This window comes from Ips typographus, linkage group LG11 (genome assembly GCF_016097725.1).
Source record: "Ips typographus isolate SLU linkage group LG11, UJ_Ityp_2.0, whole genome shotgun sequence".
Classification (NCBI taxonomy): Eukaryota; Metazoa; Arthropoda; class Insecta; order Coleoptera; family Curculionidae; genus Ips; species Ips typographus.
In genome coordinates this window covers 2,675,159-2,694,150 of record NC_138432.1, presented here as the reverse complement: position 1 = coordinate 2,694,150, position 18,992 = coordinate 2,675,159, and the positions used below count along the sequence as shown (strand labels likewise).

At 34.6% G+C, this 18,992-nt stretch overlaps 1 protein-coding gene and 2 long non-coding RNA genes across 4 annotated transcripts; all 3 read left to right on the top strand.

Annotated features, from left to right (window-relative positions):
- Positions 1-2,996: 2,996 nt before the first annotated feature.
- LOC145735897 (uncharacterized) lies at positions 2,997-4,068 on the top strand. Its single transcript, XR_014179784.1, has 2 exons — positions 2,997-3,177; positions 3,271-4,068. It is a non-coding gene; the product is annotated as an uncharacterized LOC145735897 (long non-coding RNA).
- A 1,919-nt stretch (positions 4,069-5,987) lies between these two features.
- Positions 5,988-7,342, top strand: LOC145735829 (uncharacterized). Of its 2 annotated transcripts, XM_081989924.1 has the most exons (3): positions 5,988-6,253; positions 6,611-6,895; positions 6,967-7,342. In XM_081989924.1, the coding sequence occupies exons 1-3, from the start codon at positions 6,082-6,084 to the stop codon at positions 7,011-7,013; spliced, it is 504 nt and encodes a 167-aa protein (XP_081846050.1). In that variant the 5' UTR covers positions 5,988-6,081; the 3' UTR covers positions 7,014-7,342. The 2 variants fall into 2 exon arrangements, with proteins under 2 accessions (XP_081846050.1, XP_081846049.1); XM_081989923.1 differs by having other exon boundaries at positions 6,611-7,341.
- A 703-nt stretch (positions 7,343-8,045) lies between these two features.
- On the top strand, positions 8,046-16,662 carry LOC145735300 (uncharacterized). The gene is made up of 3 exons (XR_014179638.1): positions 8,046-8,203; positions 8,337-8,523; positions 14,775-16,662. It is a non-coding gene; the product is annotated as an uncharacterized LOC145735300 (long non-coding RNA).
- The last annotated feature ends 2,330 nt before the right edge of the window (positions 16,663-18,992 follow it).

Sequence of the window (18,992 nt, the reverse complement as noted above, 5' to 3'; positions counted from 1 at the left end):
CTATCAATAAATCTAGATTTAAATGAGCTTAAAGAAAATACTGTCATTTCAAAGCGGCTCATTTTATCATATGCTCAGAAGATATTTGACCCGATTGGATTTGCTGGTCCTACTACACTTTTTCCAAAGCTGCTATTACAACAGACGTGGAAGAATAAACTCGGTTGGGATGCACCTTTAGATCCAGAAACAAAGCAAAATTTCTGTGACTGAATAATTGGATTAAAGTATCTGCGAGATTTCAAAATTGCTAGATGGATTCATTTGGAGAACCACACCAAATTTGCGTTCCACGTGTTCTGTGACGCTGGTGCTAAAGCTTACGCCTGCGCAATATTCGTGAGGGTTGAAAGCACGTCCGGGGTATCAGTTCATTTGTTAGCTGCAAAATCCCGAGTGGCGCCTATAAAAACGACGACTATTCCACGTTTAGAATTATTGAGTGCCACGATAGCATGTAGGTTGTATTTATAGCATATATTGATAGCAGTGCAATCTAATTTTGAGCAGCATGTGCCTTGTCATTTTTGGACTGACTCGTCTACGTTGCTCTGTTGGATACGACACAACGAAGAATGGTCAGCATTTGTACACAATAGAATTAAGGAAATTAGATCGCTTACTTCTATATCGGCTTGGAGACATGTTCCTGGGCATTTAAATCCCGCAGACTTACCATGGAGAGGATGTTCTGCAAAGGCCTTGTTGGAGACCCATGGTGGGAGGGCCCCAATGGTTACATGACAGTGAAGAGTCCTGGCCGCAGATGGAACCATTTAAGTTTGAAGTCGAGAATGAAAGGAAAAAGACAACGACTACTATGATCAATAATGAAGATGAGTGGCACTTAACATATTTTTCACGATATTTAAAAACAATTAGGATGTTTGGCTGGATGTTTCGTTTTTCATACAATGCTCGACATTTGGAAAAACGAACTGGTTTCCTTACTGCAGAAGAAATTGACGCTGCCGAGCAAGTTGTTCTTAAAATTGTGCAACAATTTCAATTTACTAAAGATGACCAACGTTTAAAGTGTTTAGACATTTTTTGTGATAAAGATGGATTGATAAGATTGAAAACTCGTCTTGTCAATAAAAAGGATTCTTACCACTTCCGTATGCCAATTTTATTGCCTTCTCATCATGTCCTTGTGGACAAATTAGTGATGAACACACATGAGAAAACCTGTCATGCAGGAGTGCAGGGCTTAATTAGTATTCTTCGAGAAAGATATTGGCTTCTTGGCGGAAGATGGTACATACGAAGCATCGTAACAAAATGTGTTACTTGTAAACGACATGGAGCAAAACCGTTGAATGTAAAAACACCTGCACTGCCGGCAGAAAGGGTTGGAGACGCAGTAGCTTTCGAAGTCAGTGATGTTGGTCTGGCCGGACCCCTATATCTAAAAGGTGGAGACAATGTCTGGATTTGTCTTTTTACATGTGCAGTCTACCGGGCGGTGCATTTAGAATTGGCCACTTCCCTTTCAGCAGCTTGTTTTATGAAAGCATTTAGAAGATTTGTATCCAGACGTGGAAGGCCAAAAATAGTCTACTCCGATAATGGCACCAATTTTGTCGGAACCGAGAATTTGTTGAGAAAGTTGGATTGGGACTGCTCGGGAAAAAGTTTTGCTGCCGAAAGGATAATTTGGAAATTTAACCCACCTACGGCCTCTTGGTGGGGAGGGTTTTGGGAGAGATTAATAGGCCTCTTAAAACAATTGCTACGGAAGACCTTGGGACGTGCTCATCTGTCATACGAAGATTTGCTCACCTTGTTATGCGAATGTTAAGACGTGATGAAGTCTCGCCCATTGACTTACATGTGTTTTGTCGCCTTCAATGTAGTATATACGAGAGCTTGCAAGAGCAGAAGGATTACCTGATTTTGACGAGGTAGACCGATTAATGTGGTCTAGAAAGATAAGACGCTTGCAACAACTCCGAGATGATTTACGGAGACTTTTTCGTAATGAATACCTCGGACATTTAAAGTTGTTTACCAGTAAAATATCACCTATTCGTCGTGTGAAATTGGGAGAAATAGTTCTCGTTGGCAATGATAATGACAAACGTATGGACTGGCCAATTGGACAAATTGTCGAAACGTTTCCTGGAAAGGATGCAACAGTGCGTTTGGTGCGAGTTCGTACATCAGGAGGGCAGGTTCTGAGTCCTGTCCAGAGGATTTTTGCTTTCGAAATCGAGGTCATGAAGGAAGTTACCGATAGCTCAAAGGGATCTGTGGAGCTACGCCACAGACAGTGTCCTGCCTTTTGAGGTAGGACATCGTGAGCTTCATAGGCTGCCTAACGCGGAAAACGGGAGTGAAAGTGATTAAAGCAGAGTACCCGATCCGTTGTGCACTCAAAGTGAACCGTCTAACGTGGAGATCGGAAGTGACAGTGTTAAAAGCAAAGTACCCGTTTCGTTACACACGCGAAGTGGCAGAAATCTAAAATTACCAAAAAGATTTTTAGAGTAAATTTAACTGAGAAACTTATGAGAAGTTTCGGATTCGGATCGGTAATCGGATCGGTAAGTTTCGGATCGGATTCGGATCGGTAATCCCTCTTCCCCTCCGAAACATGAATTATTTATGTTTCAGAGGGGTAAGGGGCGAAGATTTCATGATTGAAATTCAAGTGACATACGTCAATATTCTAATCACAACACACATAACCTCAAATTTTATTTTTATTTGTAAATACAGACAACAGAGTTTAGTTTATATTCATAAAATTCATCAATGGCTTCCACAAAAAACATTTTAGAGGTTCAGGATCCTGAAACCAACTCATTGATAACGTTTGAGTTAAATGAGGAGGATTTCATCGAGCTACTAATGGTAAGTTTATTCTTATGGATTTTGTATTTAGTATTAATATTTTACGGAAATTTTAGATATGCATTTTGTTCAAATGTTACTTAATGAACATAGTTCTAAATCACCTGATCAGGGTCCATATACAAATACGATACATTGATTACTGATACACAAGAGTCAGGACAGTGCAATCTTGATTGTTTGGACAAATTATGGACAGAGAAGGAAACTCTCCTATTAATTGACTTGTACGAACAGCATATGGAAGATTTCAGTAATGCCAATAAAAAGAAACATGTTTGGAGCATTATTTCAGAGAAGCTGGCAGCACAAAACTATAATGTAAATTATTTGTGGATAAACCATTTAAAAATTTAAATCATGTATACCTATATCAATATCTGATTAGTAAGCAATGTTTGGTTTCTATTTTAGCGATCTGCATTAAAAGTTGAGAGAAAGTGGATCAACTTGATGAGAGTTTACAGGTCAATAAAGGACAACAAAGGACCAAAAAAATCAGGACGTGGGGCGCAAAATTACAAATTTTATAATAGGCTCAATGGGTTATTTGGACATAAGCCAATAAATACAGAGACAGGCACCTGTGTTGAAGTTGGAATAAAGAAAAGTGAGCTCAAGAATGACCCGATCCTTCCATCTACTTCAGCTAGTGAGAATGTGTCTGACAATACTTTGAGTGATATTACTGAAAGTGATAACTTTAAAGAAAGTAGTTCAGAAAAAACAAAGACCCCTTTCCAAAAAAAAAAGCAAAAGTACATTTCGAGAAGAGTGTAAAAATAAAAGACACAAGGAAAAAATGGAGCTAGAAAAAGAAAAACTTGCTATTGAGAAAAAAAAGGTGGAATTATTACAATGTTATTTACAATTGAGAGAATCAGAAAAATAAATACTTATTGTAGGCCTATCTTAACAAATGTTATTTATGATTAAGTAGATAACAGTATTTTTGTACCAGGTACTCACTTGTTCCGAAGTTTGTTATTTTGCTGTTTCTAGAATTAATTATTTGTTTGTTCTTTAGGAAGTATAAATGTAAGTCTAATATAATAATTATATAAGGATAATTAATATATTAATACATAATAATATGTTTTGACATGGGTACATAAGACACTGTTAAAACTAACAAGCCCTAATAAAACCTGTAGTTTTTATCTTGTAAGGGGTACCAAGATTTGTACCAATAAAACAGCTTATTATAATGAAGGCTAACATTTTATTCCTCTACTTCAAATTCATCTGGTTCAATAAAAATTTCATCAAAAATGTCTTTACATGAATTACACATATTATGTAAAACACATGAGGCTATCACACAATTTGTAATTAACTGCAAGTCAGTGTTTTCAAAACTTCTGATTCGACGAAATCTGCCTTTGAGTAGACCAAAAGCATGTTCTATAAATAACAATTCTGGTGGCAGAATGTATATAATTAAATTGTCTTTGATCTTCTGATAGATGTCTATTGTCTTTATATGGAGTTACTAGCCACCTTCTGGCCGGTTATGCTGAATTACCTAGCAAACAATAGTTGCCATAGAAAAGACCATCATAATTTTCTTCAGCCAAATTGTAGATTGCAGATCTGCGCAACATTCTGGCATCATGCATGGAACCTGGTTCTCCAGCTTTTATGCTTACAAAAGCCTTCCTAGAATTCACAATTCCCTGCAGAAGGATGCTATGATAGCCTTTTCTATTAACATAATCTTGCTCATTCTGCAAAGGACGCACAATCTTCAAATGGCTTCCATCCACTGCCCCAATAATGTTAGACAATCCTTTTTTTAATAGAAATCGTTGGGAGTCTATCTCAGCTTCTTCTCTGTTTGGCCATTTTATATGGTCATTACTTATCTCCACTAAATATTGCAAAACTGCACTTATAATTCGATGTGAACTACTGATAGTCACATTGAACCTATCAGATATTAAGTACAGGTCTCACCATTTTTCAAAATAGAAAAATTTTATCTACCAATTATCTTCTGACATGTACTTCGATTTAAACGGAAGTGTTGCTTAAATTCCAGCTCTGAATAGGTTTCTATTGTATTCATGTAGTCCACAATTCTTCTGCGTTTTGTTCGAGGCTGGTAATCTTCTTCCTCGTCTTCTTCTGAAGAAGAGGAAATCGTACCAGAATCTTTTAAAAGCTCTTCCTAAAATCCATATTAAAACTAAGAAGATGTTATATTGTTTTTGATTTGATTGATAGCTTACCAAAATAAAATCATCCATTTATAACAAAAACGAAAACAATAATATTAAATTAAATTAAAAAGATGTCTGTATTTTGACTTTTGTATAACACTTTTGACATAACAACTTCCAAAGAGCCAGCACATGTTCTTTCGTCTTCCGAAAATGAATCATGTTTCTAAGGATTTCGATCGAATCCTAAAATCATGGTCGCGAAACATGATTGGAATTGAGTGTCGAAAGAAATCGGCTCTAACCTTACTTAAACTTTGATGTTTTGTTAATGATTATGTATGTGGGGCACGTTGTTGGTGAGTCGGCATCCCCTTTTTTCCCGGTTTTTTATCGATTATTTCCTTCCTATCAATTTTGACCAATCGCTATCAAGAATTAGTATAACAAATGTAAATTTTAAGTGAAAAAATCACTTAACAACTGTCAACTTAGCTGTCAGCAGTTTCATGCAAGTTTAACAAGTTGCCTTGTAAAAACAAACTTGATGGTTTCTATGCTGTGTTGCTATGTACCGTTACCAACAACAAAAATCACAAACGACGCTTACGAATTTATTAATTTTTCAACTGAAACTCAAAATGAATCGGTTTGGAAATGTTTCCGAAAGTAAAATTAAGGCGGCTGTTGAAAATAGTGTTCCACTAAATACTCAGAAGACTCACACATCGATCTGGAAGCAATTTATGGAATTTTGCCAAGCAAAAAATTACCAATTACTCCAGATAACAACTACAGGACAGGCGAGCTAAATTTAATTTTCAAGGGCTGGGCATGGAACATGCGTAAAGCTAATGGAAAAAACTATAAAGAACTGTGTGTAAAAGTAATGTGGAATATCGTTGCCAAAAAACTACAGGAAAAATATTTTCAAGAATTTAATATCGTGTTCGACCCATTCCACGACATTGCCTTTAAGCCAGGTAGAGACGCTCGAAATGCGAAAAGGAGAAGTCTCGAGAAACATGAAGAAAAATGGAAAACAAGTTCAGCTTCTTTAAATATGGACGAGTACTACAAGATGGTGTCCTTATGGGATGAGACAACTCCAACCGGGTTGCAGCGTAAATTTTACTTTATTGCAGCAGTTGAGCTTGCTTGGAGAGGCGGAGAAGCGGCTCGTTGCTTAACAGAACATTTTAAAGAAGAAACTGATAATTATGGGATCAAAACAGGTGAGATCTTGCTTTTTAATTTTGCATCAAAATCTGTAACTATTTATTGTAATTTGGCACAAAAAACGCTTATATCAAAACAAAATATGTGCGCATACTTTTTATCTTGGCATAAAATCTGTTTTCGCAATTTTTTAATGTCTTTTTTGCAATACCTTGTATAAATCACGTTTGTCATTTTTTAGCATCCAAAATTTGCTAGCTATACTATTTTTGTAATAAAATCAAAAACGATATATATCCACAAAAATTCCTTTTGCTTTTCCAAAAAAAATAAAAGCTACATAAATCTACTTTAAAATCTCACTACAAAAGATATTTTGACATTTAAGTTAAATTATGTATCCCTTGTTTCAGGAAGGATTCAGTACAATACAGTCTTCAGCAAAACTGCACAAGGTGGTGCAAAAAATCTGTGCGATAGGAAGTGGCTTGTTCCTAATTCAAAAAACCCTGAGTTTTGTCCGGTACGTTTGTACAAATCCCTGTTGGACAAACGAACGTCTAAAATAACAACAAATAGATTGTTTTTGACACCAAATTCAGCATGGCAGTCCAATCGTAACACTGGATGGTTTAAAAACGTTCCTGTTGGAAGAAATGAACTATTAAAATGGACAAAAGACGCAGCGCAAAAAACAGGTGTGAACACGAAAGAAATTAAAATATCTAACCATTCTATGCGATCAACTGCTGTTACTAATCTTGCAAAGGCCGGTGTAGGCGAGCAGCAACTCATCAAAATCACAGGACATTCTAAAGCTGCGTCTATCCAACCATATCTACAAATGGACAGAACATCATTCAAGTATCATTACTGCTTTAAGAACCGTCCAAAATAATGTACCATCTACAAGCTTCGAAGCTCCCTTGAAAAAACAGAAAATAGACACTTCTTCGAGCCAACACCATCAATCGTTTGACACTCCTCACAGCAACATAGAGAATAGTGCTACTACAAACATAATTAAAAACAATCTAACCGATATGGCTAACAATACTCCTGTAACCTACAATAATTGTAATTTTTATATTAATTGTAATTTAAAATGAGTTTGAAGTAATTACCCTTTCTGGCTTGAAAGTTATGGTTCTTATTAAGCATTGTTTTAATTTTAAAAAAATGTTGTAATAAAATAAAATGTTTATTTAACTCAGGAAATAATCTTACCAAATATCCCTCGTGCATCTAATTTTTCCTGTGGAAATACTTAGAAACTCGTTTTTTCCGAATTTTTCCGGAAAAATTAAATGCACTAGGGATATTACCCCCGATAATACAGTTTTTTTTCAAAGACACAACCAGTCAGTCTTTTAATACTCAAGTCACAACGTGAAAGTCCTTTCAGACGGGTAGTTTGATTGGGAACTCACAGTAATAGCAGTAATAAGGTAGTTTGGTGTGAGTTCAACTAATAGGGGTAGAAACTACTCATATGAGACAATATTTACCTATCTAGTACTATGATTGTAAAGCAAACATCTTTGTGCAGCTGCAATGTTTTTGTTTAAAGAAATAAGCCAATACTTAATAAAGCTGAATTTTTAGATATTTTGATTATTCAAGCGTATCACTTTATAGTATAAATACTTTGTCAGAAGGAAAGTAATACCTCCACTCAGTAGAGGTGGACTTCACTTGTTCAATGTAAAGAATAAACCATTGGTTTTAAGTTCATACTGTGCAGCCGAGCATCCACTGTGACGTCACGCGACGTATCGCTTTGAGGAAACAGGTTTTGCGGATGGGGCCGCCCTCTTGGATCTGTTGTGTTGAAGTAAAATTCCCACTTGTCACTTGTTATGTCAAAAAAAACTACCTAGAACATGCTGCTAAATTATATTTTTATGACAAAATCCAATAATTTAATTAATGAAAATTATACACTAATATCAAGGAAATGTATGTTTTTTGATAGATATAATGGATGCAACAGCTGCTGGGCCCAGGTAAGATTACGATGGCAATTTCATACCTAACCTATGTAATAAACCATGCTATTGCTGATGCATCATTACTACACATTTTTGTACTAACATTTTTTAAGGGTGGTTCTAGTAACTAATTAGGCCAGTCTTACAGATCTGCAACTGGTATATGCTGCATACATCACTACTTTTCCATGTGGTTGAAAAAGCACAACTTTTATGAAGAAAGTGACTACGTTTCCCAGGGACTGCAATCAAGTCAAGTTGGAGAAGAATAAAATCCTGTGCAATATTTTAAACTATCTACATTACAACAGTGGATTAAAAAAGGAAGTTTTAAGGTGAGTTAACTGATTTTAATGATAGTAACATTAAAATAAAAAGCAATGCAGTTTTCAATATGGTTTTACCTTTAATACAATAATCATCATTGTTCACTTTGTAGACTGCATTGTTCAACCTTGAGTTAATATGTATTATATGTAGTATATGAGGCAGGGTTTACCCAAGTTTTTAGTTGTAGTATTAATAAATATACTTATTCTCCATATCAACCGAGGGGTAGAATGCCGAGGTAATTTGGTGTACACACTCGAGGTATTATGAGGCACTTTTCCATTACTACAAGACATTACGAGGCATTTTGAGATATTTATAAGCATTTGAGAGTATTGTGGGGCATTGTCTGTATATTTCAAAATGTAGTTTATTAATATAACAAAATTGACTGAAAATTGAACATAACAGCATAGGCACAAGTAATTATTATGGTAAAATCTTTGTTACATGATATTGAGTTGAAACAATATTCATTACAAATTATTATAAAAATGTACCAATTTTTCAACATTTAAACTACATTTTTAAGGTCACGTGACTGTTTTTAACAGGTGTCAACTGGCTTTTACAGTGTTGCAGGCTCAAAATTGTATTATTAACGTCGCACAACGTGTATTTTACAATTTCAGCTTTTACAAATGTCTAAATTTAATTTACCAAATGATCAACATTTAAATTACATTTTAAAGTTATGTGACTGTTTTTGACAGGTGTCAGTTGGCTTGGACAGTGTTGCAAGCTCTAAAATGACATAATCAAAGTCACGTGATGTGTCTCTTGCTTTTACAAATGTCTAAAATAGTCTAAATGTAATTTGCCAGTTTTTAATTTTAAACCACATTTTAATGGTCATGTGACTAATTTTGACAGATGTCAACTGACCTTTACAGTGTTGAAAGAACATGCAGAATTGCATTTTCAACGTCACGTAACGTGTATTTTGCAAGTTAAGTTTTAACAACCTTTTAAATTTAATTTACCATTTTTCAAAGTTTAAACTGCGTTTTGAACTTCACGTGACTGTTTTTGACAATGTCAACTAGCCTTTACAATGTTGCAAGCTCAAAAATTGAATTATCAAGTCATGTGACCTATAGTTCTTACAATTTTATTACTGTCTAAATTTAAATTACTTCAACTGTTTCTATGTCTGTATTTAAGAAAGCAACAAATGTGTAAACATTTTAAGGTATCCTAAGGCAGTTTAAATAATTTAAAGGCATTTTGATGTATTTCTAAGCAGTTAGAGGCATTTTAGGCTGTTTTTTTAAGGCATTATCACTATGAGGCATAATCGAAGCATTGTGAGGTATTTTAAAGGTATTTCGTATGCAAAAAGGCATTTTGGTGTACAAAAAATTATCGGCGGTCTACCCCTCGATATCAACCCAGAGTAAAGTAACCTGGACTACTTTGTTTACTACGTGTTGTTATGGACAAAAATTAAGTTTTTAATTACGTCTATGTAGACCTGCGAATTAAAATTAAACTAAATTTTCATTCAAGTCAAATTAAGTTTTCTCAATTTCATAAAACTATTAAAATTTAGCTACATAATGAATAAAATGTTATAGAAGCAATTGTGAGTCTAAATAGAATTCATTTAGGCATTATTTAAAAAATACCACATATCGTCAGAACATTCATCTTGCTCCAAAGGGACTATTATTATTTTTTTAAACTTTAAGACCATGTACCTCCATAACGAAACATTTTTGGATCATGGTTTATATAGAAAACTAGGTTTTGTTTTGACGTTTAATCAAACCCTAAAATACAGGGTGTTTCACGATAAATGCGTCATATTTTATGGTTTGATTAAAAGTAAAAAATTACCCTAGTTTGCTAAATAAACCATGGGGCAAAGATGTTCCGTTATGGAGATACAGGGTGTTATAGTTTGGATCTATTTATTCAAACCGGTCTCAGATATTTTTATTAAACTTTGTAGGTCAACTGTCCATGATAAGGCACGTTTTGCAATAAAAACATATTTTTTTAATTTTCGCAAAAAAATTAAGAAAATTAAAAAATATGTACACTGCTCTTTTTTCCATTAAACACAAATCAATTTTGAATTACCCATTTAATTTAGAACAGAAAAGCTATCTAGTAACTTTTCGGTACACCTTTCTTTTTTCCAATAAAAATTGAAAATCATGAAAATGTACCCATAAAATCAATACTAAATCGTCGACTGTTTATTAATCAATATCTAAATTTTTATTAATTTAGTTTTTTTCAAAAATTTTTAATTCGATAGGAACAAGCAGTATCTTCCTATTTTTTATTAAAAAACTGGATAAATCAAAATTTTAAAATTGAATAGAGACGAAATTCGAAGATTTAGTATTAATTTTAATGGTACTTTGCAGGATTTTTTATTCGAAAACGAGATGACGTACCAAAAAGTTACTAGATGCCTTTTCTGTGTTAAATTGAATAAGGAATTCAGAACTGATTTGCATTTTATGGAAAAACAGTGGCGTACATATTTTTTTTTTTGCAAAAATGGTCAATAACTTGTTCGATTAGACGCCACTAGCAAAAATAAAAAATATATTTTTTAATGGCAAAACGAACTTTATCGTTGACACCTAAAAAGTTTTACGAAAATATCTCTTATTGTTTTGATGAAATAAATAAATTTAGATTTTTTTACCCAAACTTTAACACCCTGTATCTACATAACGAAACATTATCTTTGAACCATGGTTTATATAGCACAATAGAGTTATTTTTTGACGTTTAATCAAACCCTAAAATATAACGCATTTATCGTGAAACATCCTGTATAACGCTTTATTATGAAACACCCTGTTGACTGATTCAGCTTAAGTAATTTCGACTTTTTTAATTGGAACAGCCTGTGTATTACTTATTTTTCTGATAGCTTTTGCAATTCAACTTTGTGAAGTATGTCATATAGGTACCTACCTAATTTAAATGTCTGCGATTTATTTATATTTTTCAACTTTTACCTGCATTTTTTGTTATCTTAACTAAACTATAATCTGAAAATTGTCTTTAACAATTCAATTGAACAATAAACATTTTAAATTGTTGTGGTTAATGACATACAAAATTAAAACATTTGTTTTTTTTATACATTATACAGGGTTATTCACGTTATTCGACACGGAAAATTGTGACTAAAGTATTCACTTTCAACAAACTTTTAATTCTGGGATGGATGTAGACCTATTGGAGGTATCTTTTAAAAATATTTTCAAGATTTACCGGTTGTCCCAAATGCAGAAAAAGTATCAAAGTTATATTTTTTCAAATGGAATACTTAGTATTTTATTTGATATTGAGGTTTGGTACGTCTAAACTTTACAGTTTCTCAGATATTCGTTATTTTGTAAAAATTTAGAACAAGGTTTATTGTTTAATCACTCAACCTATGTTTGATATCAATCAAATTGGCTTGGGAACTGCTAAATGATCAAGTTTTAGGATCCATGGGTGAGAAATTGTCTAGCTTTAACAACTTGTCAAAATCAAATTGAATGGTTTATTTATGGTGGTCGAATTTTATGGTTAAAGTAGATGCAAAATTTAATTATCTACCGAAAATTATTGAGGTCTCTTATGACTAACTGTTTGCGTTTTCTTGGAAAGTTAACATTTCTCGAACTCGCACCGATTTTGAGTGATTTTTGATACCCTTGAGAAATGACCACAGATTAGCGAATTAGCGAAATTTTTAGTATATCCATTAAGATACTTAATAATGTTGCTGAAGGACTCAAAAACGGAGTAGGTATGTTTCTGTTTGTAGTCGAATTGTCGCCGTTTTAAAACATTTTTTATGAATTATTTTGTAACTTGGATAGCAAATTTACAAAGTATTAAGCCACTAGTTAATTCTAAGCTTTACTCAGATTAGAACGATAGATATGTAATTGGAAAAGATACCAAGTGATCTTTGAACGGTATCCAAAATCAGTCGATTTTCCAAGAAAACGTTAACAATTAGCGGTATGAAAGCTTAATAATTTTCGATAGGTAATTAAATTTTGCATATATTGTAACCATAAAATTGGTGGAGTTCCATTTGATTTTGACAAGTTTATACTACTTCAAAATTTGAGACCCCCCCTGATATGAGCTAGACAATTTATCACTTTTGGGTCATAAAACTTAATCTGTTATCAGCGCCCAAACCAATGTTGGTCAATAAATCTCAAAGGAAGGTTGAATGTTTAAATGTTAATATTTGTTCTACATTTTTACAAATTTAGGAATATCTGAGGAACTGTAAAGTTTAGACCTATCAAACATCAATGAACTTCAATTAATTTTTATTTTCAACGTAGATTCTGAAAATAAAGTAATATACTAGATGTTCCAATTGAAAAAACATGACTTTGATACTTTTTCTGCATTTGGGACAACCGGTACATCTTGCAAATATTTTTAAAACCTACCTTCAATATCCATCCCAGAATCAAAACTTTTTTGAAAGTGAATAGGTTAGTCGCAATCTTCCGTGTCGAATAATGTGAATAACCCTGTATAGGGTGGACCATAAGTAATGGGACATAGAGCTACATCATTACTACTACTATTTTGCTACTACTACGCTATCTGCAACTATTTCAGCTGCTTAAAAGGACTTAAACTTTTTTTACGCAGTTGAAACGGAGATACGACTTCAAAATATTATTCTAATATGTTTTCTATTTAAAAAAAGTATACTAGTTTTAGATCTTAAATGTTGTCCGTTTTCGAGATATTTAATGTTTTAATATTGTTTTGCTAATACGGTTAATGGTTAAAGGGTAAAGTACATTTACAAAATTCATAATAACCTGCAACGTATATAAATTAATTGGTACAGTTTTTGAGATGATTGGTGGTGACGTGCGTATGGGTGATGACGTCGGTGGCCAGATTCCTTTCGGATCGGAGAGGACAAAGTCCGATACCTGGCTGCGGGTTTTTTTTGTCGTGCGTTTAGAGTAAAATTGTATTATAGTTTGCTATACTAAATGAAACGAATACTCGAATGGCTTATCGGGGAGATGAGCGGAGAAAGAATGTAAGGTAAAAAAGATTGTCGGTTGAAAGTGGTTCGTGCAGGTCTGTTTGAATCGAGATTTCGTAGTAGTAGGCGAAATTATCTTGTGTTTAAGAAATTTAAAAAGTATTATAAATCACAATAGTATTTATAAACTGTTGTGTGACCAAAACCTGTGTGTAACCAAAACTGTTAAAAGTCAGAAACGGTTGAAGTTAGGTAAAGGAACTGAGGACAAAAGGTCACATCGGTAAGCCTTTCAGGACTTGAGAATTTAATTAATGTTTAGACTACCGTTTTGCTGACAAAGCCACCATTTTTATGAAACGGGTAAACAGGTCATTGTTGCTGGTACGGTTGCTCGACAACCGCCTATACAGTGCAGGTCAAAAGTTTAAATTTTCTCATTTTTGTTCGTGTTTTACGACGAAAGGGCTCAAGTTAGAGATCCGAAAAAAATACACAAAACTAGTCCGTGATAGGTACTATAACTTTCATTACTACGATTTTTCAATCAAATCAACCGTACAGGCGCAAAAAAATTAAAACCGTTTTCCCATGTTAATCTCCTATGTCCAGGGTGCTCTTGGACACCTGGTATTACCTTTAAAATTTTACATTTATTGTAAATTAATTTTGCAATGCGGAAAAGTAACTTTACCGCATCCGGTGCGGAAAAGTACTCTTTCCCGCACTCAAATAAGTGTGTAAAAGTGCATTTACCGCACCTGAGTAGGAAAGGTTTTTTTCATTATTCTTACTAGTCTGAAAACTATCTATTTTTTGGTTGATTTGTTTGAAAAAATGTACCTTTTCCGTGAGGACGCTGGAAAGTGCGCATTTCCCGTGCGCTGTTTTTAACTGGTGGGTTTTCTCGTGCGCTAACAGATACGTGTTTTGCATAAAATAAATTTTTTTAAAGTCAGTAAATTTCTGATATTATACGTTAAGTTACGTATACGAAAACATGCGAACAGATGTGTATGGTAAATACCTTCTTCGCAACTGTGCGTATAATTTTCGTACGTTTCTAAACTTGTTTATGGTCAGAAATAGACCACCTGTGGACTAGATTGAATGGTAATTCAATGTATAATGAATTTTTATACTGATTTTATGCTACAATATAAATTCAAGCTTCAGCTAACATTGGTTAAAACCGAGTTAAAACTTAAAACACATTGACATTTCTTATATTCTCGTGATAATATATTTTTTTTGTTACAGATATTCTCCCGGTGAAGCGAGAAGCAAAAAAAGGTCATCCAGGTCAATCTTGGATTTTTTTTAATTTTAATAATAAACTAATGATTGAGGCGCGGGTGGTGTGTAGTTTTATTTGCGATTTCGATTTGCTGTTATGCCATTTGCAGCATTGTTCTATCCACAATATCTGGCCGAATAATTTTCATTTAATTTCCAACTAAATGCTGAAGTATTAGAAATATTGTCATTCCTTTAAATGTCAATCTACGCATGGCGAACTGAGTAACTGTGCAGAAGTTGACATTGGGAGTGAACAAGGACCAGCAATCAGTAATATCTATCTAACGTACAATTTATTTTCCAACTGATTAACATCCTACAGCAAATTTAACTTTTTGTGTCTGCTCAGCTCCTATTTATATCGAAGAATTAATGCTAATTACATGTGTTTTCTACGAACTATGAATAATGCCCAAACGGCATTTGGACGTTGATTCAACGTTCGATTAACCGACGTTGGGGCGACAGCATTTCTACTCGTATTTGCACTGTTTTGGGGAATACAAATTTGAGTCGATTGGACGTCGGGTCACGACTAATACGGTATATTAACCCTTTCAGTCATGACCCTTCTAAAAACATTTTGAAAAAAATTGGCGTTTTGAGGGAAAAATATTAATTTTTTATGATTTTTCGTGAATTAGCCTAATTGGTTTCCTACGGCCGAGGTACTAAAACGAGATATTCTGAACCTTAATGGAGGCGAATGTCTGAAATCTCTGTGCCGTAGCCAGGGCCAATAAACAAATAACTGATTTAGTGAGATTTTCCAAGGATAACTCTTCGTTCTCTAAGTTATGGATAAAGTCCAATAACATCTGAGGATCCCGAGTAAACTCATAACGAGGTCTTTGAGGACGCAATCTCGAAATGCCTTTAATAAACCTCTTAATAAAAGGATGTCTGCTAAAATTATCCGGAAAAATCAGTGATAAAGCTGATCGAATATTGTTGAACGAGCCGTATTTAAAAGTTCTTTTGTCCAATAAATCCCTGAAAAACAAAATCACCTGATCCAAGGAAGCTCCGTAGACTGACAATTGTTTTTCTGTACAGTATGTCCACCAAAGCCGATATGCTGAATCATACTGTCTTATAGTGGACGCTGATAAAGACTGCAAAATAACTGGCAAACCTTCTTCAGGCATACCTTTTAGCAAAAAGGCTTCCCTGATAATCGTCCTGCAACCAGGGTAAGATCCTTTACAGGGAACAGCTGATCTCTAAACGGAGAAAAAATTAAATTATTAGATGGTCCTAAATATAAAGGAGTGTCAACCAAAAGCTTGGAGAATAATGCATACCAAGCCTGTGATGGCCAATAGGGAACCACCAAAATTCCTTCTGCTCTATCGGAGATTATTTTCTTTAAAACTCTCGCGATTAAAGCAAAGGGTGGAAAAGCGTAAAAATAGAAATTTTCCCAAGGGATTGTAAAAGCATCTATTGCTAGAGCCTGGGGATCATTGAACAAGGAAATGTAATGCTGGCATTTCTTATTATAAAATGACGCAAAAAGGTCTACATCAAAAGATCCAAATCTGCAAACTATTAAATCAAATTCATGGGAATTTAATTCCCGTTCAGTTTCACATCTGGTAATTCGGGAGCTCCTATCTGCCAAATTGTCTTTAGAGGCTACGTAGGTAGCATGTATCCAAATATTTCTTTTCTCGCACCACTTCCAAATAGATTGACACAATTTATTAAGTTTTCTATTTCTGATGCTGCCCATACGGTTTATATAATAAATCGCAGTTACATTATCAATTCTCAAGAGAACATTTTTGCCAAAGTGAGAACTGTTTGTAAAATACTTTAAGCCGTTAAAAGCAGCTAAAAGCTCCAAATAATTTATGTGGTATTCTTTTCTCCAGAGTCCCAGAACCCATGAGCCTCTCTTCCAACACAATGAGCTCCTCAACCAGTATTAGAAGCATCCGTGTAAATCTCGACAGAGTAAACATCCTGTCGAAATACTTGAGAAGCATTTTCTATAGCAGATAACCACCATTTTAAGTCTCTCTTTAATAACCTAGAATTAATAAGACATTTCTGATTAGCATTAACTAAAGCAGTAACTTTGAACCTCTCCAAATTTTTCAAATATAATAGCCCATATTTTACAGCTGGCAAAGTAGATACCAGTAAACCAGATAAATGAGCCACAAACTGTATTCTACATTCTGACAGCCTCAAAAAAACTTTAATGGTTGAGATAATCCTTTGTTTTTTCTCTTCAGGCAATGAGATTGTCATGGAGACAGAATCAAAATAAAAACCAAGAAATTGCACTTTTGGGATGGAGACAGGCAACTCTTTTTAAAATTAATAACAAGTCCCAAATAAGCCAACAAATCAATAGAAATTCTAGTGTGAAATTTGGCCAGGTGCTCACTCTGAGACAGAATAAGCATATCGTCCAAATAAATGATGCAGCAAATTTCCAGCTTATGTAGGTGTGCAACTACAGCCTTCATAATCTTTGTGAATACATATGGCGCACATGAAAGGCCAAAAGGTAGACCAACAAATTCGAAACAATTCTTTTCAAAAACAAACCTCAAAATTCTTCTTGAAGAAGAATTAATTGGGACCAGGAAAAAAGCGTCAATAGTTGTCATCCACCAACCTGCCTGCAAAAGTTTAACAACTGTACGCCAATCTTCCATTTTAAAGTGAGGAGATTTAACAAATTGATTTAGTCTTTTGAGATTGAGGATAAAGCGTTTATCTCCATTAGGCTTATTTATTAGAAAAAAGGGAGACAGTATCTGGCGAGAAGATGGTGAACATTTTCTTATAGCACCTGAAACTAATAGCTTATTTAAAGCTTTAAGAATTTGTTGTTTTCAAATACGGAAAATTGTTGTTTTCTTTGCCCTGATAAACTGCGCAAGGGCAGGCCCTGAAAATGCAGACGATAACCCTGCTTAATCCAACTTATTATTGTTGGCTTAGGATTTATTATTCTCCATCTTTTTACAAAATGCTTCAGTCTACCCCCATGTTTACCTACCTTTACTTCTTCCTGTATGCATAGGCCCTCTCCTCGGCCTTCCCCCACTCTACTTTGCCTTTCTCCTGTCGGTAAAGAGGTTTTTGCCCCCTCTGATATCTCGGTTCCCTCTGTCTGTAAGACCGAGATGGGGCATTCCAGTTTAAAGAACTAGGACCTCCTCTTGTGTTTGCCTGCTTTAAGGAAACTGACTGAATGCTCTTAAGTTCCCTACTGTTTTTCTCAATCTCCTTCTGAGCCTTAATTTTAACCCAAAAAGCATTGTTTCCACCTTGCTGTTTATAGCAATTTGCTTAATCATCTTATCCAATAAGGGTACAACACAAAACCTCCTACTCTGAGATAATTGATAATGCAGATCTACAAGAATTCGACCTGCATCCAAAGCTGGCTGTAAAGCAGCTTTACGCACTGAGTTGTTATCTGCAGTGGACTCATTTAGTAATAAATTTAAAACACAGCCTAAAGCTGACAAAGCTGATCCCAACTGAGTCTGAGAACTAGCTAAATACTTATCTCTTTTTAATAAACTTTTAGATAATATACCTGCTACCTCCACATTAAGATCTGGGGCTTTCAAATGCATCAAATTAAGAGGAACTGGATATTTCTCCATTAGATTAGTTCGGGCTTCCCTTGATAAACCTGAAGCCAAAAGGTTCTCCCAACGTACAGTCAAAATGCCCCATTTAACTCAATTTTATTGGTTTTCTTAAATCCGGGTCATCACCCAAAGCTTAATGGTCTCTTCATCATGCAAAACCAGAACGTCTTCATTGCCCGCCGAACCACTTGATGGACTGCGATCTAAGGCTTTAGACTCGGTTTGCGGGCTATTACCCCCTGAAGAAGACTGGGACTCGAAACTAGAGCTTTCGCTGTAGTCCCTTCTTCTGCGAGACTGATATTCTCGCTTTGAAGAAATTCGGGAAGAACGATTTTCGCACGTGCTTTTTCTATTTAACAAAGACTCTAGCAGTCTGACTCGTTTTTCTAGACTCGAGCGAGAACTAGAACGTGAACGAGACCTAACACGTTTCCTAGAGGACATCTTTGAACCCACCTAAAGACCTAAATCAAAAGGAAAATTTAATTGCCCTAAACGTAAAAGTAAAAACGTTGGACTATAAAAGGTCAACATCCTTACCAACCAGCGCCGA

What these genes read in the sequence shown, in the direction of transcription:
- LOC145735829 (XM_081989923.1), top strand. Translation starts at nt 6,082, where the DNA reads ATGGACGAGTACTACAAGATGGTGTCCTTATGGGATGAGACAACTCCA. An exon ending in TAATTATGGGATCAAAACAG is followed by an intron (nt 6,254 to 6,610) that starts GTGAGATCTTGC and finishes CCCTTGTTTCAG; the next exon opens with GAAGGATTCAGTACAATACA.